The sequence below is a fragment of the Heloderma suspectum genome, chromosome 12 (assembly GCF_057233095.1).
Source record: "Heloderma suspectum isolate Gila_16-S chromosome 12, 16-S_ref, whole genome shotgun sequence".
Classification (NCBI taxonomy): domain Eukaryota; kingdom Metazoa; phylum Chordata; class Lepidosauria; order Squamata; family Helodermatidae; genus Heloderma; species Heloderma suspectum.
Window position 1 is genome coordinate 35,945,950 of NC_139469.1, and position 26,158 is coordinate 35,972,107.

The window sequence follows — 26,158 nt, forward strand, 5'->3', positions numbered from 1 at the left end:
CCTGCGCTGCGGGCTCCGGCGCCTGGCTGGGCGGAGGCGGGCCTGAGCCGCGCGCCGCCGGCTTCCCGCGCGCGTCCGCCGGAGCCCCTGCGGCGGCTGGCGCGGCTCGCCATGGAGCTGGGCGAGATGCTCTACAACAAGTCCGAGTACATCGAGACGGTGCGCGGCGGCCGGCGGGAGCGGCGCCTGCGGGCCGGGCCAGCGGGGCCTGCGGGCCGGGCGGAGCCCCGCCGCGGCCCCGGCGGGCGCGGCGGGGCAGCCGGGCCCTCCGCCTGGCGAAGGGTCTCCGCCCGGGCGAAGGCGGGCCGGGCCGGGCCGGGCCTCGGCCGCGCGGCTGCTCGCGAGTGGGCCGGGGAGGCCGCCTCGGCCGCGGGGAGCGGCGCCCCCGCCGCCCCCTGCTGCGTTGCTGCTCATTTGTCCCCCGCCCTTCCGTTGCGCGCATCCAAAGCGGCAGCGCGGTGACGGTGCCCGATGCGGCAGCGCGACAGCGGCAGCACCGCTGAACCCTGCGACTGAAGCCGCGAAGTTTGGGAGAAGCGCTCCCCGGCAGGAGCCCAGCCGCAGCAGCCCAGTCTGGCGGTCATCAGGGCAGGGCCGCTGTGGCCGGGCGGCCTCCGGCGCTCCTGCCCTTCTGGGAAGCCCGCAAAGCCCCCCCCCCATCGCTGAGCTTTGAATGAGGGGTCCAGGTGGGCGCATTCAGCGTTGTCTTTCTCCCTTCCCTCAGGCTTCCGGGAACAAAGTGAGCAGGCAGTCTGTGCTGTGTGGGAGCCAGAACATCGTGCTCAACGGCAAGGTGAGGGGCCCGTTGCGCAAGGGGGGTGGGGCACTTTGCAGACTCATCCCGGAGATGCAAAGAAGGGGCAATAAGGCGTTCTATTTGTGGTGCAAATGCAGGTTTTGGAGTTTCGCAGAAGAAACATGTAGAAATATTAGGCTGGCGTCACAATCAATTGTGAGAAATTCATGCAACGGGCAGTTGTACTGGCAGAGAAATCTCTACTTCTGAGTTGCTCCAGTTTGTATCATATTCAACCAAGTGAAAAATGTTCGTTCTCAGACACACTTCTTGCATAGCAGTTCATGGACCTCTTGCATTCACTGTGGCATAATCTTTTCCACTTTCTATCTTTGGCATAGTCTGTAGAACTGAAGGTTAACCGCCACTTACTTAACAGAGGGTTTTGTGGAGTCAGGGACTTAGAACAAAGTAGCACAAAGACAATGAATAGAGCACACTTACTCCTTGTTCAGTTGCTCAGTCATATCTGACTCTTCGTGACCCCATGGACCATAGCACACCAGGCCTTCCTGTCCTGCGCTGTCTCCCGGAGCGTGCTCAAGTCCATATTCATTGCATCAATGAATCTCATCCTCTGCTGTCCCCTTCTCCTTTTGCCTTCTGTCTTTCCCAGCATCAGCGTCTTTTCCAGAGAGTTTTCTCTTCGCATTAGGTGGCCAAAATATTTGAGCTTCAGTATCTGTCCTTCCAATGAGCACTCAAGTTTGATTTCCTTTAGGATGGACTGATTTGACCTCCCTGCAGTCAGGGGACTTGTAAGAGTTTTCTCCAGCACCACAGTTCGAAACCATCAATTCTTCAGCACTCAGCCTTCCTTATAGTCCAGCTCTCACAGCCATACATTACTACTAGGAAAACCATAGCTTTGATTATGCGGACGTTTGTCGGCAAGGTGATGTCTCTGCTTCTTACTATGCTGTCTAGGTTTGCCATAGCTTTCCTCCCAAGGAGCAAGCGTCTTTTAATTTCATGGCTACAGTCACCGTCTGTGGTGATCTTGGAGCCCAAGAAAATGAAATCTGTCACTGCTTCCATTTCTTCCCCTTTCTATATGCCAGGAAGTGATGGGGCCAGATGCCATGATCTTAGTTTTCTTAATGTTGAGTCTCAAGCCAGCTTTTGCACTCTCCTCTTTCACCCTCAACAAGAGGCTCTTTAGATCCTCTTCGCTTTCTGCCATTAGGGTGGTATCGTCTGCGTATCTGGGGTTATTGATAATTCTCCTGGCAATCTTAATTCCGACCTGTGATTCATCCAACCCGGTGTTTCTCATGATGTACTCTGCATATAAGTTAAATAAGCAGGGCGACAATATGCAGCCTTGTACTCCTTTCCCAATTTTGAACCAATCGGTTGTTCCATGTCTGGTTCTTACTGTTGCTTCTTGACCCTCGTACAGGTTTCTCAGGAGACAGGTAAGGTGGTCTGGTACTCCCATCTCTTTCAGAACTTGCCACAGGTTGTTGTGATCCACACAATCAAAGGCTTTAGCATAGTCAATGAAGCAGAAATAGATGTTTTTCTGCAATTCTCTTGCTTTCTCCATGATCCAGCGAATGTTGGCGATTTGATCTCTAGTTCCTCTGCCTCTTCTAAACCCAGCTTGTACTTCTAGTAGTTCTCAGTTCACATACTGCTGAAGCCTAGCTTGTAGGATTTTGAGCATCACCTTGCTGGTATGTGAAATGAGCGCAATTGTACAGTACTTTGAACACTCTTTGGCGTTGCTCTTCTTTGGAATTGGAATGTAAACTGACCTTTTCCAGTCTTGTGACCACTGTTGAGTGTTCCAAATGTGTTGGCACTTTAACAGCATCATCTTTTAGGATTTTAAATAGCTCAGCTGGAATACTGTCATCTCTGCTAGCTTTGTTGCTAATAATGCTTCCTAAGGCCCACTTGACTTCACTCTCTAGGATGTCTGGCTCAAGTTCAGTGTCCGCACTGTCATGGCTATCAGGGACATTCAGATCTTTCCTGTATAGTTCTTCTGTGTATTCTTTCCACCTCTTCTTAATCTTATCTGCTTCTGTTAGTTCCCTGCCGTCTATGTCCTTTATCATGCCTGTCTTTGCACAAAACCTTCCCTTGAGATCTCCGATTTTCTTGAAGGGATCTTTAGTCTTTCCCATTCTGTTGTTTTCCTCGATTTCTTTTCATTTAAGAAGGCCTTCTTGTCTCTCCTTGCTATTCTCTGGAACTCTGCATTCAGTTGGATATATCTTCCCCTTTCTCCCTTGCTTTTCGCTTCCCTTCTTTCCTCAGCTACTTGTAAAGACAGCCACTTTGCTTTCTTCCATTTCCTTTTCTTTGGGATGGATTTCGTTGCTGCCTCCTGAACAATGTTACGGACCTCCGTCCATAGTTCCTCAGGCACTCTGTCTATCACGTCTAATCCCTTAAATCTCTTCTTCACCTCCACCGTATATTCGTAAGGAATATGATTTAGGTCATACCTGAATGGTTTAGTGGTTTTCCCTACGTTCTTCAATTTAAGCTGAAATTTTGCAACAAGAAGCTCATGATCTGAGCCACAGTCAGCTCCAGGTCTTGTTTTTACTGACTGTATAGAGCTTCTCCATCTTTGGCTGCAAAGGACATAATCAGTCTGGTTTCGATATTGACCATCTGGTGATGTCTATGTGTAGAGTTGCCTCTTGTGCTGTTGGAAAGAGTGTTTGCTATGATCAGCATGTTCTCTTGGCAAAACTCTATTAGCCTTTGTCCTGCTTCATTTTGTACACGAAGGCCATGCTTGCCTGTTATCCCGGTGATTTCTTGACTTCCTACTTTAGCATTCCAATCCCCTATGATGAAGAGGACATCTTTTTCTGGTGTTAGTTCTAGAAGGTGTTGTAAGTCTTCATAGAACCGATCAACCTCAGCTTCTTCGGCCTCAGTGGTTGGGGTGTAGACTTGAATTACTGTAATGTTGAATGGTTTGCCTTGGATTCGTACTGAGATCATTCTATCGTTTTTGAGATTGTACCCCAGTACTGCTTTTCCCACCCTTTTGTTGACTATGAGTACTACTCCATTCCTTCTAAGGGATTCTTGCCCACAGTAGTAGATATGATGGTCACCTGAATTAAATTTGCCCATTCTTGTCCATTTTAGTTCGCTGATTCCCAAGATGTCGATGTTCAATCTTGCCATCTCATGTTTGACCACCTCCAGCTTACTTTGATTCATTGATCTTACATTCCAGGTTCCTAAACAATATTGTTCTTTACAGCATCGGACTTTCTTTTCACCACCAGACACATCCACAGCTGAGTGTCCTTTCGGCTTTGGCCCAGCCGCTTCACTCTTTCTGGCGCTACTTGGAAATTCCCTCTGCTCTTCCCCAGTAGTATATTGGACACCTTCTGACCTGAGGGGCTCATCTTCCAGCGTCATATCTTTTAGCCTTGTGATACGTTCCATGGGGTTTTCTTGGCAAGAATACTGGAGTGGGTTGCCATTTCCTTCTCCAGTGGACCACATTTTGTCAGAACTCTCCACCGTGACCTGTCCGTCTTGGGTGGCCCTGCACGGCATAGCTTATGGCTTCACTGAGTTACGCAAGCCTCTTTGCCACAACAAGGCAGTGATCCATGAAGGGGACACTTACTCCTACTCTTTCCAGATGCAGAACTTCTGAAATGTTTAGGCAGTGCATTGAACAGAAGAAAAGGCAACGCATGTTGATTACATTTCAGTCCTGCCTACTCTTGCTGGTGTCTCTAGGCTTCCCATGGGGATTGTTGAGCTCCATCAGGCAACCTCAAAACTGGACTTGTCCCATCACAACTGGGCTGCTTGGGGACAGGTCAGTAGAGCTTTAGTTGCAATCATTCCCTACTTTCCTCTTCAGACGATCGTCATGAATGACTGCATCATTCGAGGAGACTTGGCAAACGTACGGGTCGGGCGCCACTGTGTTGTGAAAAGCCGAAGTGTCATCCGTCCACCTTTCAAGAAATTCAGCAAGGGGTAAGGGTAGCTTTGGGCTGGGTGGTAGGACACATTTGAACTGCTGGTGTGGTTCTTTCTGCAACAGTGCTCTCTGGCAGCGGCTAGGTACAAAGCATAACACACTTGCTGCTGCATTCTGTGGTAGCTGCAACTTCTGGGCCACATATAAAGTGCTGCCTCCCACACAGTAAACTGCATGCATCAAGACACGATTGTTGGTGCATGGGCTAAGCTGTCACTGTCCAGGAATGGCAGTACCTGGTGCATGAGCCAAAGCTAGTAAAAGGCATTCCTCGTCACTGCAGCCACTTGGGCCTCCAGCAGCGGTGACAGTTCTATGAACATCCCCAGACTACGTAGCTGCTCCTTCAGATGGAGTGCAACCCTGTCCAGAACTTATTTAATAAATAACCTGCCTAATTCCTGGAGCCAGGATCCACCCACCCACAGCACCTCTGTCTTACCAGGATTCATTCCCAGTTTACTGGCTGCAGTCCAGCCCCTCATTACATCCACACAATGATCGAGGATTTGCACGGCCTCTCATGATCCAGATGTAACAGAAATAGAGCGTATTGATGGCATTTTGCTCTGAATCTCCTAATGACCCATTTATCTGCGGGGAGGGAGCACTGTGAGAGTGAGTGACTTCCTGTTGTACTGCAGCGGTAACATGCTTAATACTGGAGCTTAGTGATGGGGCTGAGGCTGGAAGAACGTAATATGCAATACATCAGCAGTGTCTCCTGGCGATCTTTAAAAGAGGGAAATGCTGTGGGGGCAGGACTGCAAAGTTGATGTTAGCCATGGCACCAGGGAAGGAAGGAATTAACCCCTTTTCATAGAATCACAGAATAGTAGGGTTGGAAGGGGCCTATAAGACCATCGTGTCCAACCCCCTGCTCAGTGCAGGAATCCAAGTCAAAGCTTCCCTGACAGATGGCTGCCCATCCTCGTCTTGAAGGCCTCCAGTGTGGGAGAGCCCAGCACCTCCCTAGGTAACTGGTTCCATTGTTGTACTGCTCTGACAGTCAGGAAGTTTTTCCTGATGTTCAGCCGGAATCTGGCTTCCTGTCACTTGAGCCCATTATTCCGTGTCCTGCACTCTGGGATGATCGAAAAGAGATGCTGGCCTTCCTCTCTGTGACAACCTTTCAAGTACTTGAAGAGCGCTGTCCTATCTCCCCTCAGTCTTCTCTTCTCAAGGCTAAACATGCCCAGTTCTTTCTGTCTCTCCTCATAGGGCTTTGTTTCCAGTCCCCTGATCATCTTTGGAGAGGATTCAGTGGAGGGCAACAATTTGTCTGCATCTTTATTCAGGTGTGGTGCCCAGAACTGGACACAGTACTCCAGATGAGGCCTAACCAGTGCTGAGTAGAGGGGAATTAGTACTTCACGTGATTTAGAAGCTATACTTCTATGAATGCAGCCCAAAATAGCATGTGCCTTTTTTGCAGCCGCATCCCATTGTTGGGTCATATTCATCATGTGATCTACAACAATTCCAAGATCCTTCTTGCTTGTAGTGTTGTTGAGCCACGTATCCCCCATCTTGTAACTTTGATTTTAATATTTATAATAATTAATTAGTTTAATATTAATAGTTTAATAATTAATAGCATTGATCCCTATTAAATGTCATTCTGTTGTTTTCTGCCCAGCACTCCAGCCTATCAAGATCACTTTGAATACTGTTTCTGTCTTCCAGGGTATTAGCTATCCTGCCCAATTTTGTGTCATCTGCAGATTTGATCAGCATTCCCTGCACCTCCTCCTCCAAGTCATTAATAACAATGTAGAAGAGCACTGGGCCCAGGACTGAGCCCTGCAGTACCCCGCTCGTTACCTCTTTCCTGTTTGAGAAGATCCCATTGATAAGCACTCTTTCAGTCTGATTCTGTAGCCAACTGTAGATCCACCTGATCATAGAATCATAGAATAGTAGGGTTGGCAGGGGCCCACAAGGCCATCGAGTACAACCCCCTGCTCAGTGCATGATCGTTGTTTCATCTAGCCCACTTTGAGCTAGCTTGCTCATCAGGAGATCATGAGGCACTTTGTCGAAAGCTTTGCTGAAGTCGAGGTATATGATGTCTACAGCATTCCCACGCTCCACAAGGGAGGTGACTTGATCAAAGAATGAGATCAGGTTCGTCTGGCAGGACTTGTTTTTGACAAATCCATGTTGGCTTTGAGTCATCACTGCATTGTTGTCAAGGTGCTTCCAGATGGATTGCTTTATCATCTGCTCCAGAATTTTCCCAGGGATTGATTTTTACCCTTTTTGAAGACAGGGACAACAATGGTATACCATTGGAAGATGGGACTCCCAGGTCGGAAGATGGTCAAAATGCTACTGGGGAGGAACAGAGGATAAGTTCAACTAGCCCCAGATGTGATGATGCAGCTAGCTCAAAGCCGAAAGCTTCAGCAAAGGACATCGTTACCTTGTCGTGGTGCTGGAGCTTGAGCACCTCAATGACGTCGTGAGCCAAACTGTGAAGGGATGCCCAAGACGGGAAGGTCATGGCAGAGAGATCAGACTAAATACGATCCCTGGGGAATGAAACGGCAACCCACCCCAGTATTCTTGCCATGAAAACTAAATGGATCAGTACAACCAGAGATATGTCGGTATGCCATCCGAAGATGGGACTCCCAGGTTGGAAGATAGTCAAAAAGCTACTGGGGAGGAACAGAGGATAAGTTCAACTAACCCCAGATGTGATGACGCAGCTAGCTCAAAGCCGAAAGGACGACTAGCAGCCGATGGTGCTGGTGGTGAACGACGAATCCAATGTTCTAAAGATCAACACACCATAGGAACCTGGAATGTAAGATCTATGAGCCAGGGCAAATTGGATGTGGTTACTGGGGAGATGTCAAGATTAAATATAGACATTTTGGGTGTCAGTGAACTGAAATGGACTGGAATGGGCCACTTCACATCAAATGACCACCAGATGTACTACTGTGGACAAGAGGACCACAGAAGAAATGGAGTAGCCTTCATAATTAATAATAAAGTGGCTAAAGCAGTGCTTGGATACAATCCAAAAAATGACAGAATGATCTCAATTCGAATTCAGGGTAAGCCATTTAACATCACAGTGATCCAACTATACGCCCCAACCACAGATGCTGAAGAAGCAAAAGTAGATCAGTTCTGTGAGGATCTGCAGCACCTACTGGATAGTACGCCAAACAAAGATGTTATTTTCATTAAAGGAGACTGGAATGCTAAGGTGGGTAGTCAAACGACACCTGGAATTACAGGCAAGCATGGTCTGGGAGAACAAAATGAAGCAGGACATAGGCTGATAGAATTTTGCCAAGACAGCTCACTGTGCATAACAAACACTCTCTTCCAACAACCTAAGAGATGACTTTATACATGGACTTCACCAGACGGTCGACACTGAAATCAGATTGACTACATCCTTTGTAGCCAAAGGTGGCGGACATCAATGCAGGCGGTAAAAACAAGACCTGGAGCTGACTGTAGTTCAGATCACGAACTTCTTATTGCACAATTTAGAATCAGACTAAAGAGAATAGGGAAGACCCACAGATCAGTTAGATATGAGCTCACTAATATTCCTAATGAATATGCAGTGGAGGTGAAGAATAGATTTAAGGGACTAGATTTAGTAGATAGGGTCCCGGAAGAACTATGGACAGACGTTCGCAACATTGTTCAGGAGGCGGCAACAAAAAACGTCCCAAAGAAAAAGAAAACCAAGAAGGCAAGATGGCTGTCTGCTGAGACACTGGAAGCAGCCCAAGAAAGAAGGAAAGCAAAAGGCGACAGTGATAGGGGGAGATATGCCCAATTCAATGCAAAATTCCAGAGGTTAGCCAGAAGAGATCAGGAATTATTTTTAAACAAGCAATGCGCGGAAGCGGAAGAAGAGAATAGAATAGGAAGGACAAGAGACCTCTTCCAGAAAATTAGAAACATCGGAGGTAAATTCCAGGCAAAAATGGGTATGATCAAAAACAAAGATGGCAAGGACCTAACAGAAGCAGAAGAGATCAAGAAAAGGTGGCAAGAATATACGGAAGATCTGTATAGGAAGGATAATAATATCGGGGATAGATTTGACGGTGTGGTCAGTGAGCTAGAGCCAGACATCCTGAAGAGTGAGGTTGAATGGGCCTTAAGAAGCATTGCTAATAACAAGGCAGCAGGAGATGATGGTATCCCAGCTGAACTGTTTACATTCTTGCAAGATGATGCTGTCAAGGTGATGCATGCCATATGCCAGCAAATTTGGAAAACACAAGAATGGCCAACAGATTGGAAAAAATCAACCTATATCCCCATACCAAAAAAAGGGAAGCACCAAAGAATGTTCAGACTATCGAGCAGTGGCACTTATTTCACATGCCAGTAAGGTAATGCTCAAGATCTTGCAAGGTAGACTCCAGCAATTCATGGAACAAGAATTGCCAGATGTACAAGCTGGGTTTAGAAAAGGCAGAGGAACTAGAGACCAAATAGCCAATATCTGCTGGATAATGGAGAAAGCCAGGGAGTTTCAGAAAAACATCTCTTTCTGTTTTATTGACTATTCTAAAGCCTTTGACCGTGTGGATCATAACAAATTGTGGCAAGTTCTTGGTGGGATGGGGATACCAAGTCATCTTGTCTGCCTCCTGAGGAATCTGTATAACGACCAAGTAGCCACAGTAAGAACAGACCACGGAACAACAGAATGGTTTAAGATTGGGAAAGGAGTACGGCAGGGTTGTATACTCTCACCCTACCTATTCAGCCTGTACACAGAACATATCATGCGACGTGCTGGGCTTGATGAATCCAAGGCTGGAGTTAAAATCGCTGGAAGAAACATTAACAATCTCCGATATGCAGATGATACCACTTTGATGGCTGAAAGTGAGGAGGAGCTGAGGAACCTCATGACGAAGGTGAAAGAAGAAAGTGCAAAAGCTGAGTTGCAGTTAATCCTCAAAAAAACCAAGATTATGGCAACCAGCTTGATTGATCACTGGCAAATAGAGGGAGAAAACATGGAGGCAGTGACAGACTTTGTCTTTCTATGTGCAAAGATTACTGCAGACACTGACTGCAGCCAGGAAATCGGAAGACGTTTACTTCTTGGGAGGACAGCAATGACAAATCTTGATAAAATAGTTAAGAGCAGAGACATCACACTGACAACAAAGGTCTGCATAGTTAAAGCAGTGGTATTCCCCGTAGTAACCTATGGCTGCGAGAGCTGGACCATAAGAAGGGCTGAGCGAAGGAAGATAGATGCTTTTGAACTGTGGTGCTGGAGGAAAATTCTGAGAGTGCCTTGGACTGCAAGAAGATCAAACCAGTCCATGCTCCAGGAAATAAAGCCAGACTGCTCACTTGAGGGAATGATGTTAAAGGCAAAACTGAAGTACTTTGGCCACATAATGAGAAGACAGGATACCCTGGAGAAGATGCTGATGCTGGGGAAAGTGGAAGGCAAAGGAAGAGGGGCTGACCAAGGGCAAGGTGGATGGATGATATTCTGGAGGTGACGGGCTCGACCTTGGGGGAGCTGGGTGTGGCGACGGCCGACAGGAAGCTCTGGCGTGGGCTGGTCCATGAAGTCATGAAGAGTCGGAAGCGACTGACCAAATAAACAACAACAACAACAGCATTTTAGCCCTCCAGTCATCTGGCACTTCACCTGTCCTCCATGATTGCTCAAAGATACTAGACAGTGCTTCTGAGAGTTCTTCTGCCAGTTCCTTTATTACTCTAGGTTGCAGTTCATCTGGCCCTGGAGATCTGAAATTCAAAGTAATTAGGTGTTCCTTGACCATATGCCTATTAATCTCAAGCTGCAATCCTGCCCGTTCAGCCTGTACTTTGCCTCTGCCAGGGGGTCATAAACCCTGTTTCGGGGGAAGACTGAGCCGAAGTAGAAATTGAGCACTTCTGCCTTTTCCTTGTCATCTGTTATCGTTTTGCCATCCTTATTTAATAGCTGAACCACCCTTTCCTCTGTCTTTTACTATGCACATATCTGAAGAAAGCCTTTTTGTTGCTTTTAGTCTCCCTCGCTAACCTCAGCTTGTTCTCAGCTTTAGCCTTCCTGACGCCATCCCTGCAATTCTGTGCTACCAGCCTGTACTCTTCCTTTTGTTGCTTGGCCTTCCTTCCACTTCCTATATGTGCCCTTCTTTGTTTTCAGGTCATCTCTAAGCTTGTTGTGAAGCCACACTGGCTTCTTCTGTTGTCTTCCGCCTTTCTTTTCTTGTTGGAATTGTTTGTAACTGTGCCTTTAGAATTTCCTTTTTTAAAAACTCCCACCCATCTTGGACTCCTTTTCTTGTTAAGAGTCGCTTGCCATGGGACCTTACTGATCATTGTTCTGAGTTTATTAAAATCAGCTTTCCTAAAATCCAGGGTACGTGTTTGGCTACACTCAGCTTTTGCTTCCCTTAGAACCAAGAACTCAAGTACAACATGGTCGCTTTCCCCCAGAGTTCCTGTAACTGCTACTTTATCCACTAAGTCATCTCTGTGGGTTAGGATCAAGTCAAGGATAGCCGATCCTCTAGTTCCTTCCTCTACTTTCTGTAGGAGGAAGTTATCAGGAATCTCTTGGAGGGGCTGTGTTTTGCAGAATTTGTCTCCCAGCACATATCGGGGAAATTGAAATCCCCCATTCCTACTACATCATGCAATTGCGTTGGCAATTTGCATTTCAAAAGTTTCATCCTCGTCTTCTCCTTGATTGGGTGGCTGGTAGTAGACTCCAACCACCATGTTCCTTTTATTCTTTGCTCCATTTCAGCCCAGATGCCCTCGATGGGGCTACCAAGCTCATCCTCCTGTATTTTTTGCAGAGATATGTATTTTTAACACATAGTGCAACTCCACCTCCCTTTCTATTCTTCCTTTTCTTTTTGAACAAGTTATATCCTTCAATTGCTGTATTCCAGTCATGGGAGTCATCCCACCAAGTTTCAGTTACACCTATCAAGCCATAATTTCCCTCCTGTATTAAGAGTTCATGTTCGTTCTGTTTGTTTCCCATACTCAGGGCATTGGTATATAGACATCGAAGACCATGTGCTTTATAGTCTGGCTTTCTTCCTACATGTTTGTGGAGACTATTATTGGGTGCTATTAGAGCTGTTCTCTCTGTTGCATTGCATGAGCCTTCATTCACCCGGAGTATTTTTCTTTCCCTTTCTATCCCTCTTCTAACTAGGGGTGTCAGAGAATTTCTCGCCGAAACTTCGGGGGGCCGAGTGCCAACGTATTCGGCCCCCCGAAGTAGTTTCGGGGAGAACCCCCCCCCCCCCGGGATGGGACTTACCTTTCACGAATGTCCCTCCCTGCGGCGGGTCCCGGCGGCGGTTCGGCAGGTCTTCATCAGGGGCGGGGGCGGCAGCCGGTCTTTTGACCGGCTGCCACCGCCGCCATTACAAGAAAAGTAAACAAAAAACAAAAAACGCCCCTGTGATAGGCTACGTAACGATTAACGTAGCCTATCACGGCTAGATTTGCAAAGTCAGCCGTGATAGGCTACGTTAATCATCACGTAGCCTATCACGGGTGACTTTAAAAAAAAAAAAGCGCGTACGGCTAATGGCGGCCCCCATAGGGAGCCGCCATTCGCGTTCCTTATTTGGTCCCTGTAGTCTACGTAAAGATTTACTTAGACTACGGCAAAAATAAGGGCAACGCAAATAGCGTTGCCCTTATTTTCGCCGTAGTCTACGTAAATCTTTACGTAGACTACAGGGACCAAACAAGGAACGCGAATGGCGGCTCCCTATGGGGGCCGCCATTTGCGTACGCACTTTTTTTTTTCCGAAGTCACCCGTGATAGGCTATGTGACGATTAACGTATTCTATCACGGCTGACTGCAGATGTAGCCGTGATAGGCTACGTTAATCGTTACATAGCCTATCACAGGGGCGTTGTTTTTTTTCTTTCGAAGTTCGCGGCCGGGGAGATGGGGCGCTTCTCCCCGCCCTGAATTTCGGCCGGGCGAGGCGGGAAGCCTCCCCCCCCCCGGCCTGAACTTCGGGGGGAGCAGCGAAGCGCCTCCCCCCCACCGCGAAGCAAGCTGCGAGACCAGGTAAGTGACTTTCGTACACTCCTACTTCTAACTATTGGAAGAATGGATGAGAAAAGCATCTGGGCCCCAAAGGTCTTGAGTTTCCTTCCCAAAGCTTCAAAGTCTGATGTGATTTCTTTGTAGCTCTGCTTGGCAGTATCATTTGTTCCCACGTGGATGAGAAGAAAGGGATACCTGTCAGTGGGCTTTATGAGTGTAGGCAACCCTTCAGTCATGTCTCTAATCTGTCCTCCTGGGAGAGAGCATACCTGGCAAGTCCATGGGTTTTCACGACATACTCAGTTTTCAATCCCACGCAGCAAGGAGTCTCCCACAACTCCTACTCTTCTTGTTGTTGTAGGCCTTGGTTTCATCGCCTCTGCTTGACTGACTTTCAGCCTCTTGCTCACTCTCATGCAGGTTCCCCTGTAATTCTTCCTCTGCAGGCTGTCTTCCAGTCTCTTCCTCAAGTACCTAGAAACGGTTCCATAGCTCCACTGCTTCCACTGGTGTAGAGTGGCTTCTAGTTCTTCTGCTCCTGTCACCCTGCTCCTGTCACCCTTTTCCAAGGAGTCTCCTCTACTTCGTTTTTCCTCACCGCAGCGTTTTCCTCTTCTGCCTCAGCTTGCTGTTGCTCTTCTAGCTTCTGTTCTTCACTTTGCTGCAGCAGTTCCAACGTTCTGTCCAAGAACTCTTTGTGTTCTCTTATTCCCTGGAGGGTTGACACTTGCTCCTCCAGTCCTCTTACTTTTTCTTCCAGCAGCATGATCAACTTGCACTTGTTGCACGTGCAGGCCGTGATATCAGGCAAGAAAACAAACATGGTACATACCCTGCAGGTCACCACCACTGGAGAGTCTTGTCCTTTCATAGTCTGTATTCCCTTTTTGTTTCTAGCTTTCTGATTAGCCTGGGCTTTGTCCTCTATTCTCTGGGGGTTAAAAACAAGAGTCCCACTGGTATGGAAGTGTGTGTTACAAGGAAAAGATGTTTTTTAAAAATGGAAAAAAATAAGAAAATGGGGTTGTGCTTGTACTTGTTAGCCAAATGACCCCCTCCCATTTGCTTTTCCTGCCATGGGTGGGAAAGCAGGTGGGGATTTTGATCACAAACAAAGAGTTTGCAGGGAAAGTGCGAACCCCTCCCTCCCTCAATGCTGCTGCTGAATCAGCTTTGCATCCTCCGTAACTTCATTTCCCAGTTTTAAAAAACTGAAAGGGATAGCGAGCCGTTTGTAGTTTGAGCCTCAGTGGTTGTTAGTGCTTTAAAATGTTGCAGCGGAAGTTACACTCGCACTCTCACACATGTCACTGTGTTGCTGCCTTGGATTTCCAGCCCGAAGTCCCCAATATAAAGCACACTTCAGTCTAGAGCAAAGGTTAACCTAAATAAATTGCCCCCTCCAGCCTCCTCCTAGCCCAAATCAAGTGATAGCGTTTGGGCTCCCTGACTTTCATACAGACACGTTATGCTTTTCCCACTACAAAGTATGAATATGAGTGCTTCAAGTCACCATGGAATCTGGGTACTATGTCAGTCTTCTTTTTTTATAAATCTACAAGCTCTTTTCCGTTTCTTGGAGGGACAATGTTTTGTATAGGGATGGCGGAGAATTCTGCCACGGATTTCAGTGAGGCCGAATGCACTGGCATTCGGCACCCCGAAACCCATGGCGGAACGGCCTCTCACCCCCCGCGGAATCCCCCCCGGGACGAAGCTTACCTGGGGCGGATGTTCCAGCAGCGGCTCCAGTGGTGGCGGCTGGTCTCTCGGCCAGCTGCTGCAGACTCAAATGGCGGCTGCTATAGCGGCCGCCATTTGTGTCTGGCCAGGCTGCCGTGATAGGCTACGTAAATACTTACGTAGCCTATCACGGCAAAGGCAGCCACGCAAATGGCGGCCACCATGCCATTTGCGTAGCTGCCTTTGCCGTGATAGGCTACGTAAATACTTACGTAGCCTATCACGGCAAGCTAAAAAAAAAACCAAACAACCGTGTATGCAAATGGCAGCTGTGGCTGCCGCCATTTGCGTTCCCTTTTTTTCGCTGTTTTAGCATATGTGAATATTTACGTAGGCTAAAACAGCAAAGAAAAGGGAACGCAAATGGCGGTAGCCGCTGCCGTTTGCGTATGCTGTTGTTTTTTTCTGGAAGGCTGCCCAGCGGCCAGATGTCTGGCTGCAGGCAGCCCCGGCCAGCGGCTCTGCAGAATCTCCGCGGACTGGAGCTGGCCGGATTAGGATTTCGGGGGGAGGTGCGGCGCGCCTCCGCCCCACCGCGAATCACCCTGTTGAAAAGGTGACTTTCATACATCCCTTGTTTTGTACCCCTAGATGGTACCAAAGGACTTAGAAGCACAAAGTCCCATAATTTGTTTTCTAGTTTAATTTGTGTTGAAGATTCTAAATTCACTGCATTTTATAAGCAGCCACCTGAAAATAGCACATTATATGTTGGTTTCCTGATTTTGGAAAAGGGTATATGGTACCCTGCGTAGTTAATGCGTAATTTTATTAATTGTGTATGTCAGACTGTAGTGCACTATGAATGTTAACTGGAGTAAATCACACATACAAAGCGGCACATAGATTTTAATTAAGCAACTGTATATGCTACAAAAAACTTTTCACATTTACAGCAGTCTCCTACATTTCTGAGATGGCTCTTCATATTTTTGAAATGCGTAGTTCTCAACCACTACCCTGCCCTTACTTTTATTCAGAGAAAGAAACTGAAAATATTTTTCCTGCTTTTTCAACTCCCAGCCCAAGGGAGCAATCCTATGTGGAGAGGCGGCCGCATCTGAACTTGGAGGTGACCACCTATCCAATGCTGGGCAGGAGGAACTCAGAGGGGATCCTCTCCTCTGCACTTCTGCTGCCCTGCATTCGCGACTACACAGCTGATTTCAGCTGCCTAGCTACGGGATGTCATAGCGCGGGCTGGGAAGGCTGGACGACACATAAGCGTCGTACTGGCACTTCCGCACTCTCTGCCCCTCCCTGCCCCCAGGAACCCCCCCTTTTGCCCCACTCTGCGCTGCTCATCTGAGCCTGGAGCCCTGGGACAATCTGCGCCACCTACGAGGTGGTGGGAGAAGGGGTGGGGAGGCAGTTATCTGGGAACCAACCAAACCTATGGCCATCTAGCCACTGTCTAGCAGCCACAGGATTGTGCCCTAAATGTCTTTGTTTAGAGGCAACTGTGAACCTAGAACTTTTTAGAAGGAAGAGCTGGTAGTGAGGGGAGTAGATTACTTTCAAAACATTAAAAGGAAATGCCCTAGTTTGTCTGTAGTGAGTAAATATTCATAATCTGAGAACTGAGCAAATTCCAGAGCTCAGGCAGTTAAGGTGCATTAAAATAGGAGTGTCCAGGATCACCCAGAAGGCCACAGTGGATGACCCTGTCAGGATGGCATCTCCTGGATCCAGAGTCTGGACCTGTGTTCGTGGTAACTTGCCAATCCCTGTTCCTCAGTGTCAGGCCCATAAAAACAATATAGTATATGGCCTATTGTGCCATATTGATAATACCTGGTTTCAAAAAGATTTTTTCTCCCACCGTTCTCTATCTACATAGAAATCCATCTGTTTATTACAATCAGCAGATCAAAAATAAAACCAAACAAGACATAGATACAAGACAAAGGTACCATCATCTCAGATATACAAGGACACAAAACAGCAAATGACCTGGGGCAATCCCCCATACACATCCTTCTAGCATGACATAGCTACTGATAAAAATTTGGCCACTGATGATGATACCCAGGGGATGTCATTAGTACTGTTGCTAAGAATGTTATCCAATATTTGCCATAACTTCATTCAGGGAATAGAGCAACAGGAGAGAGGGCCTTCTCCGTGGTGGCCCCAATTATGGAACAATCTCCTCAGTGAGGCCCACCTGGCAGCAATATTGTTGTCTTTTTGGTGCCAAGTTAAGACCTTCCTCTACTCTCGGACATTTGGCAGCATATGATAAGGTTTTAATCAAGTCCTGGATGTGCTTATTGTTGATTGTTTAAAATTGCTTAAATATTGTGTGTGTTTTTGTGTATGTGTGCGCTGTCTGTTTAAATGTTTGTATGTAACTTGTTTTTATCCTATGTATAGTATTGTATTTTTAAGTTTTTTAAGTTTTGTAAACCACTCAGAGAGCTTTGGCTGTTGGGTGGTATAAAAATAAAGTACTCAAAAGCTGCCATCAGATCCATCAAGGCAGTATAAGTTTCCCCTTTGCAGATTCTGTATATTTTTCAGCAAAATGGGAGATCATCAGTGATCTAAAGGTGAATGATAAATGCCACTTGAGAGTCAATAAGTTCAATTCCAGAAAGGAATTCAGTCTGGTACTTTAAAACCTAGCGTATAAATTCCACATAATACACAAGAAAGGAATGGGTTCATATAATTTTCCAGATCATTGACATGACCTTTAAAAAAAAAAAATAGGCGCTGCCCTTGCTCCCCTTCAGTTGGAAGGAATCATACCAGAGCTATTTATTGCAGCCAAAAGGGTAGCTAATGATGGTGCCCTCCCATGTCGATTTAATCAGCAGGGATATAATCAATCCCAGGAATCTTCCCATACCAAAGCTGATAAATTGTGGAGAGAACTTTGTAGGAAGAGGGTCCCATTTATGTACAGCTACCAATATAGCATCTGAGGAAGGATCAGAATGAAATATGAGTCCTTCTGGATTCATGAAGATGGATCTGAAATGGTTCTCCAAAAGTTGGGCTGAAATCAGTATTACGGAGTTTGAGACCCAGAACAAAGAGCTCCTTAAACCAGCCATCAAAGAGTTATGGAATCATTATTAAGAGAAGCATTTAGAAAAAGCAGCCACAAGACAGATTAACTTTGACATTTTTCAGATAACTGAGGGAAAGACTACATAGCCGGGTCTCCCAATAAAGAATGTAGGAGTCTCTTGTGGTTTATGTATTAATTCACTAGCAAGCGGGCCTGGCTTTGCGTGGGTTAGAGTGGCCCGGGGTTCCACACAGTGGAGCCTTCGAGCCGACTGGCCCGGCTGCCGGAGTGGGCTTCAGTGTGCCCGCGCCCTCTGAGTGAATCGCCCGTGCTGGTGGGCACGGCCCCTGCCAAGGTGCACCCCATGGCCCCTTGAGGGATGGGTCTGTCCACTCCTTTGCCCTGAGGGGGGGCTGCCCCACAGCAAGGGGGGGCAGCCATATAACTGCCCCGCTTCAGACCTGCCCCCGGCTTCAGACTGTGTGGACTGCGAAGCAATGTGCTGGTTAGGGAAGTCTGCCCCAGTGGCCGGAAATGTTACTGCAGAAGCACATTAAAATTATTTAATGTGTTCCAAAAGCAAAGTAACCCAGAGGTGCGCACCCTCAGAGTCCCCTCGGCGTGCATGCCTGGTTGGGTGTCTGGGCTTCATGGTCTTGGCGCTATGGCATTGATGGACAGACTGACACAATCCTATAGATTGTATTTCTGTACCGCCTTCCTGAAGCCAACAAGGCAGCTTACAAAAAAATTCAGAAAATAAAATAAAAGCATAATGAAACGTTAAGAACAACCTTAAAGCCATAACCATTTCAAGGGCAGTTTGCTGCTGAAATTCCACAGCAAACTTCTATGATGATTTCTCCACCAGAGCTTGTGGGGGTGCATGTGGCCCACAAGCTGCATTTGCCCACCCAGGTCTCATTGTTCAAATGGGGGCTTTTTGAAGGCTCAGAGAACCTCCTGTTTGGAGTGGAGACTTTGCTGAGGGTGTTGTGGTTTGGTCTTTGTTCAGTGGTGTTGACCCCTGCATCCCCCTCAACCTTTAGCCCAAAGTAAACACCCTGATCCTGGTGGCAGGATGTTGGGGGATGCTGTGTAGCCTGGCTTCTTGCTTCTTGAATTCCTGCCACTGTAACATAAAGAGGGGCAGGGTGGAAGGAAAGCAGCAAGGTCTCTGGTTGTTGCCAACAACAAGGAGGTTGGGAAGGATCTAGGGAATCTCTTCTTTTCCACCCCACCTGGGTGACAGGACCTCCTGTGGATGCTGCAGGTTGTCTGCCTGGCTCTGGAAAGAGTCCTAGCCAAGTTTATCTTGGCTCTGTGTCCTTGGGATTTGGCGTGAGGTGGCTGGATGCTGTTGGTCTCCCCAAACACGCCCCCCCTCTTTTTGCAGGGTCGCTTTCTTCCCATTGCACATTGGGGACCACGTCTTTATTGAGGAGGACTGCGTCGTCAATGCAGCTCAGATTGGCTCCTATGTCCACATAGGCAAGAACTGTGTGATTGTAAGTATGCTCCAGAATTGCACGTGCCCAGGCCCCCCCTCGGACATCTTGCAAGCAAGCACAGGGACACAGTCCCATGTGGCTTCAGGCCGTGGGGCCTGGCAGACTCTGATCCACGTTCATCCTGAGGCTCTTGCCAGCTTGGCTTTTGGCCCAGAGATGACTCCACAGTTAAGACTCGCACGCACGTTCATGCAGATGACGCTTCACAGCCACCTATTGGCGTTTGGCTTTGGGGCGCGGAGAGTTCTGGCCGATAGGTGTGCCTGCAGTCTCAAATTGTGGGGTAAACTAATCTGTCCCCAGATGTGCTGCTGCTTGCAGCAGCTGCCAGGTCTCCCCAGTCAGGCACCCAACATGCCATGTGACACCCATTGCCAAAGGCCACGCAGTGCAATGAAAGCCTTTTCTCCTGACAGGATTGTGTGTTTGCAGCAAAGGTTTTTTGTTCTTGTGGGGAGGGGGGAAGTGAATGTGCTTTCGAAATGGGGAAACTGATAAGCCGCTCACGAAACAGCTACAGAGAGAAATGTGTGTATATACTACCCTGTAAATGAAGATAACTGTGCCAAAAGCTCCTAATCTTTCCTGCTCCATCTTGCTGAAATGAGAGAGCAGGGTAACTCTCACAATCAGTGTTTGTCTGTGGCACTTCAAAGACCCATTAGCTCACCCGGCCCATTGTTAATGGGTACTGCAGCGAGTGGCTAATTGCTGCAGCCTCTCTGCCAAAGCGGCGTTTGCCCAAGAGCAGGCACGCGAAAGTTGCTCTGAATAGCTCTTGGTTCCTGGGCTTGGAGCTGGGGAACTCGCCATGACATGGAAGGGTGGCCAGGACGGTGGGGGTGTGGGGGCAGCCGGCGTTTATCTCAAGAAGATCTCCCCGGGGCTTGGCAGAGATGAGGGGCCTCTTCCCCTAAAAGGAAGGTGGCTTGTCTGTCCCAGGCTGCAAGCCCCTTTCCCTGTCCTGACAGAGAGCATGCCATTATCTCCAAGATAGGCTTCCTGATGGGAATGACATTTCCACAGCCAAGCCAAACAGAAGTAATTCAGAGTTCTCTGAAGCTCTCCCATCTTCCCCACCTGAGCAGACTTTTATTTGCTGAGAGAATGAAACTTCTCACCAGCCAGCACCTGGGCCATGACTCCCATTGTCCTGACCCATAGGCCACATTTACCCCCATGGCTAAGCAAGCCAGTTCCTCTTGTGTCACAAGGCACGTGAGGTGAAAAGGGGCTGACTGGAAGTGCCGTTCGGCTGCGTTGAGCCCTCTGCTTCCTTCCCTCCCAACAGTCTGTTGGTGGTGACTGTTGGCATTCCGTGCTTCCGTCGATTGCACGGGTTGTTGGAGGAACCGCCCCAGCCAGTCCTGGTTCTGTGATTGCCATCAGAGCGGTAGCCCGCCACATCTTCCTTTGCGTGTGATGTAGCCACGCATTTCTCTCCTGTTCTTCTGTGTTGGCTGTGGCCTCCACCTCAGTTCAGACTCGCGGCAAATCGCTCCTGCTGCAGAGAGCAAAACAATTGCTTAATCCCACGTGGACTGGCACCACAAGCCATACGGAAGCACAGTGCTGTATGGACGAAGCTAGTGATCTGCAAGTCAGAAGCCAAACGGCTCCCTTGGGTGAGCTGAGAACTGGGCCTGCTCCTCTTTGGCCATGAGTCCAGGGCATGAGCCTGTGGGCAGGGGGGATGGTGGCTTAATCCCAAGCTGATGTGTGCCGTGTCCTTTTAGGGTCGCCGGTGTGTCCTGAAAGACTGTTGCAAAATCCTTGACAACACAGTGTTGCCGCCAGAAACGGTGGTCCCGCCTTTCACGGTCTTCTCTGGCTGCCCAGGTGAACAGAAAGGGAGTCGGGTGAAGGGAGGCCAGCCATAAAACTGTGTGTACTCTTCGGAGTGGGGCAGTCCCCAGGTGTGCGTGAGCAAGCAATGCTCTTGGGGACCATAGAATCAGAGTTGGGTCTAGTGGCTCATGGTCTGCTTCTTCCCCAGGGCTCTTCTCCGGAGAACTCCCTGAGTGCACGCAGGAGCTGATGATTGACGTCACCAAGAGCTACTACCAGAAGTTCCTGCCCCTCACCCAGGTCTAGCACTCTCCATCCCCTGGTCCTCTGCAGTGAGAAGAAGCCTTGGAGTCCAGCATGGCCATGCCACGGCTGTGCCTTCTGGAAGTCCTGCAGGCTCCAGACCTGACCAGCAGGCTCTGCAGAAAGCTGTCCTGTGGCATTGCCCTCCTGTATCATGCATCCCCCTCCCTGCTCCTTTCCATCTCCCTCCCTGTGCCTGTTGTGCACAGTCATGTTCCTATCCAGTGTCGGAGGCTGTTCCATTTTCCTGTGGACTGCCATAGTCCTGCTATAGACCAGCTGGGACCAAGCCCACTGCAGACACCCCCACAGGTGATTTATTTTGCTCTGGATCTGATCTTTGTTGGTGTGTGAAACAGGAGGACAGAGCAGTCTGTCATCCAGGGCAGTGGGAGTGCCATTGCTGTCACTCCATCCCTTCCTCCCAGCACATTCCTAATTAGAGTCAGTTGGCCATTCAGGTGGAATCCCTGCAGGGTCAGAGGAGGCTCTTTGGCACTCTTTCTTTCCCCTTAGCGAGGTGTGGTATGAGCCCTGTAGACTCCCTCCTTCCTTGCCACCCTCCTAAAGAGAACTTTGCTGTCTGCCACGCTCTTGTCTTCTCTGGGCTATCTGTTGCAAGACATCCCACAGTGGAAAGCATCTCCTCAGGCAACTGTTATGGGGCTCCTCATAGGATAGGGGGGGCTCTGCTTGGATTTGGCCCTCGGGGGATGGGGGTCATCTGGCCTGCAAGTTGTTTGCCTGGATTTTGACTCGCTCCCTTCTCATTTCCAGCAGCAGGTGTTGGAACAAGGAGAGAGATGCAACTCTGAGAAAGTGGTGGCACTTGCCAGGGGACTTAGGGCTTGGCCACAGCAGACCCCTCTGAAAAGGGCATGCAGGGGGTTTGCCTGCCAGGGAGCGGGGCTCAGGGCCGAAGCAAGCTGTTACTTTGAGTAGTTTCCTCCTGCAGGCGTCTGACTTGTAGAAACTGAGCCAGAGCAAAGGGCCTGGGTTTAGACAAAAGTAAGTGGCCTCCGGAATTGTTCTGTTGTGGGGTGGGTGGAGGTTCCTACACACGTTTATGAGTAGGTGAAAGGAAGGGCTTGGGGCCATCTGCAGAAGTAGCTTGTCCTGCCACTGGGGCAGGGTCTTCCTGAGTGCCCGAAAGAGCCAGCTTCCATCTGTGTGATGCAAACCATCTCCAGGTGAGCCTGCCCCACCATTCCCGCTCCCTCCCTCCCCAAGTAGTGTTTATTGGTGCTTTCCCCCTCTGCAGACAAAGCCAGCGCTCAGCTGGCTCAGCTGTGTTCACATACCTTGGTCTCGCCCTGCTGCTCTCTGAACGACCCTTGCGGGAGGGTGCGCTCACTTGCATGTGTTCCATAGCACAAACAGCTCTGCCACACGTTCGCCAGCTATGGACTCTTCAAATGCAGAAGTGTGTAATAACTGCTGTCAACTGCAGAGCCGCAATCTGGTTTATTTATATTTTTCTGTACACAAATTAAAGTCCTCTTAAATGGGTCAAGTGCTTTGCAAGTGGTAACTTTCCCCAACAGATTTTCTGAAAGCAGAGAGAGAGAGGAGTGCTGGCCAGGCACTCCTTTCCGGGGGGCCGGTCACATGCTCTCCTTCTTGGCCGCCAGCCCTGCTAATCACTGAGTAGTTGGCCTGCTGCTCCGGTCCACCTGGTGCCTGCACTAACCATGCTGTTGTGGCTCCGAAAGCCACATGGGCAGCAGGGGAATTTTCTTCCTTTTGTGTTACATTAAATGGGCGTTGAGCTTACACAAAAGGTGGCTGTGCGGCATGTCAGCGTGACCTACAGAGCAGTCAGCTTGCACTGAAGGTGGGGCATAGAGGCGGAGTAGAAGGCCTTCATCCCTTCCTCCCTCCACATGTCATCCTCCTGTATGCTATGTGTGGGGTGACCTTGGGTGACTTTAATGCGATGAAAATGCTGCCATAGGTGGGGCCTCTGCATTCCCTGAGCAACATACGTCCCACAGCGGCTGCTGCTCCTTTCCTTTGTCATCATGTGCTCTTGCTGCAGCTAGCCTGCCACTGAGTCCCCTTGCACTCATTGCAGTAGAGGCAGGAGGCGGGGGAGATGAGCGCCAAAGCTGTTTGCTCCAGGGCTGACCAAGCAGTTCGCTTTGTTCCTTTTGGGGCTGTAACGTGCCCTGGCCACAAAGATTGTCCTTGCAAATGTGGGTTTTGCCTAAGAGTGTTTGCTCAAGAACACGGTAGCGTTTTGGCCACCCCAGCTGCCCAGCAGCTATAATCCTGCACCCCGTTAGATTTCACTAACCTCTGGATTGGGCTCTGTGCGCCCAAGGCAAAGGTTTGGCTCAACTCCAGACTTCCTTCCTGCTCCAGGTTTGGTTCTCTTATTCACTATCACGGGCCCGTTTTCTCTGGCACACTGACACAGGACACTCAAGTCAGTGAGACTCTTAATTGTAGCAGATCTCATGGTAAAAGCTTAATGGTTACATAGGTCAATGCCAGCTATAGGCCCATGGCTTAGTTCAAGAAACAATTCAAAGCCCTATATCTACAACTGTTTCAGATATCAGTGCCATGATAGTTTCCCAAGTCGGGTTCATAATACAAGGCCAGGTCAAGGGATCATGATCAATCCAGGCAAGATAACATTCCAGGCAATTCAAGGTGTGGTTCAGGAGCAAGTTTCAGACCAGAAATCACACACAGACAGAGATCAATAACAGAGCCTACGTTGGAATCTCCACGTGGCGTGTGTCGAGGCAAATCAAAGATCAAGGGTCATGGTGAGTGCTAGCTAGAGAGAGACAGGTTACCAGGCAGTAGAAATGGCCCTTTTCAGGGCCGTTCCAGTCCATGCTGTCAGGCAGACTAATTCCAGCCTTCAAGATAAGAGCAGGCAGGTGGAAGTCCCAAGCAGTAAATAAGTTCTCAATTAGGGGCTCTGTTACCCTAGCTCCCAGGTAGACTAAAAACCCTGGTGCCGGGATGATTCCAAACTTTAAAGAATGGTTGAGTCCAAACAAGAAAGTGGTCCAGTTATTAGAGATGATGTCTTCCAGCATTATATTCCATGGCAGCTTTTTAACAATACAAGGTTCAAGCATACAGGGGTCCAGATTTGATGGATTGTCCAAGTGAAGTGTGTTTCAAGTAGCTCAAGCAGTGGTAAGACTAAGCAGGAAGGATTTTGGGCAGTAAAGATCAGAATGTTCCCAGCAAAGACCTAAATGCACTGGTTTAAATGCAAGGGGAGGGCAATTGGAGCCCTCCTGACAATCTGTCGGGGAACTCTCACCTGTAAATCTGCAGTATGCTAAGGAAGGCGTTTCTCTGCTGCGTTCTGTAGATGCTACTGTTCCCAGGAAATAGCCCCTAAGCCTGTCTGGTTCCCATAGAGAGGCTATCAGCCTTCTTAGCAGTAGTCATGCCATTCAAGGTTGAAACTTACAGCTCATCAGGAGTGTTCAACTCCCCTGGCCTGCAGAATGATGCTCTCATCATCCTGACATTCCTCATCCTGCTCAGACCCAAACCAGCCCCATCCCTCATACTGCAATCGGATGGAAAACCATGCCAAGCTAAACTCTCATGGCCTGGGCCCTCTACAGCTGAACTTGGGTCCCCATTGAGCCTGTTCTAAACCTATCTTCGATCCCATTGGCCCCACAGTGGCACTGGGGCTCATTCCAGCATTCACTGGGTCACACAGTATTGGGGACTATCCTAACTGCAGGGGTGAACTGAGGGTGGATGCAGCTCCTCCTGGGCGGGAGGGCTGTGCCCATGTTGCTGGGAGCTGAGCCCAGCAGGTGCAAGCGAGTTCAGCCACCATTGCTTCACTGTGCTTGTGCTGGAAGACCTGAATCTCCACGTCCACATTCGGTGTCAATGTTTGTCAAGCAGAGTAAAGTATAACCCAAACTTTTTAAGGAAACAAAAGCAACGTGGCAAAGGATCCCAAAGGCCGAGCCAGAAGAAGTTACATCGATCTGCTCATTTTGCATAACTGCTTCATGCAACAAAAGGTGAGGGAGAAACAGCAATGGTATAAAATGTGTTCTCCTCCCTGTCCCCTGGAAGTCCTGCTCCTCTCCCCACTCCAGTTTTTGAGGTTTCACCAGCTGTTGCCCAAACACACTCCGACTCTCTTAGTAGCTTTTTTAAGTATAGAAGCCGAGATTCTCAAGATGTGGAACTGGATGACCAAGTTCTGTGTTTCTCCAGTGCAGTCAGAAGCGTGTGTAGGCCACCTGAGCCTCCATGAGAATGACGAATTATTATTAGTTTTATTATTATTTAATAGATCTCTATACCACTTGTATTTTAAAAATACCTTTAAGTAGTTTATGAGAAGATTTAAATACATTAAAATAATTGTGATATACATTAAAATATATAATAATTGCTAAAACATTTATATTAAACATTGATAAACATTACCAATACAACACCACAGTTAACAAGCCAGCTGGGCAACACGCGTGGGGACAGCCTTGTGAAGAGGTGGTTCTTGGACAGGTGCTTAAGCCATGCTATGGTTCACACCTCCCGAATACCTGCGCGGAGGGTATTCCGTACGGTGGGTGCCGCCGTGGAGGCAGCCGGCTTCAGGGTTTGCCAGATGGCAGTCTGCAAGTCCACTGCAACAAGGTCTCCGATGATCTTAATACTCGCACAGGTCTGTATTGGGGAAGGTCGTCTGCCAGGTAACCTGGTCCCAAGCTGTTCAGGGCTTTATGTGCCAACAGCAAGACCTTGTATTTGGCTTGGTAGCTAACAGGTAGCCAGTGCGCTTGCTCCAACACTGAGGTAATTTGTGCATGGCCAGGCGTCCCACTCGGCATCCTGGCCTCCGCATTCTACCCCAGCTGCAGCTTCCAGACCAAGCCAAAGGGCAGCCCCGCATACAGGGCATTTCAGTAATTCATACAGGAGGTGGCCAATGTACAGCCCACAGTGGCCAGGCTA

General features: G+C 48.6%; 1 protein-coding gene across 1 annotated transcript; it reads left to right on the forward strand.

Annotated features, from left to right (window-relative positions):
- Positions 1-8: 8 nt before the first annotated feature.
- Positions 9-25,575, forward strand: DCTN5 (dynactin subunit 5). Its single transcript, XM_084819103.1, has 6 exons — positions 9-159; positions 725-793; positions 4,656-4,774; positions 18,991-19,102; positions 20,842-20,944; positions 21,102-25,575. Exons 1-6 carry the CDS (start codon positions 112-114, stop codon positions 21,197-21,199), a joined length of 549 nt encoding a protein of 182 aa, XP_084675229.1. The 5' UTR covers positions 9-111; the 3' UTR covers positions 21,200-25,575.
- The last annotated feature ends 583 nt before the right edge of the window (positions 25,576-26,158 follow it).

Excerpts from the sequence above, each read along its gene's own strand:
- DCTN5 (XM_084819103.1), top strand. The coding sequence starts at position 112 with ATGGAGCTGGGCGAGATGCTCTACAACAAGTCCGAGTACATCGAGACG. Across the intron at positions 160-724 it reads AGTCCGAGTACATCGAGACG|GCTTCCGGGAACAAAGTGAG; the intron begins GTGCGCGGCGGC and ends CCCTTCCCTCAG. Across the intron at positions 4,775-18,990 it reads TTCAAGAAATTCAGCAAGGG|GGTCGCTTTCTTCCCATTGC; the intron begins GTAAGGGTAGCT and ends CTCTTTTTGCAG.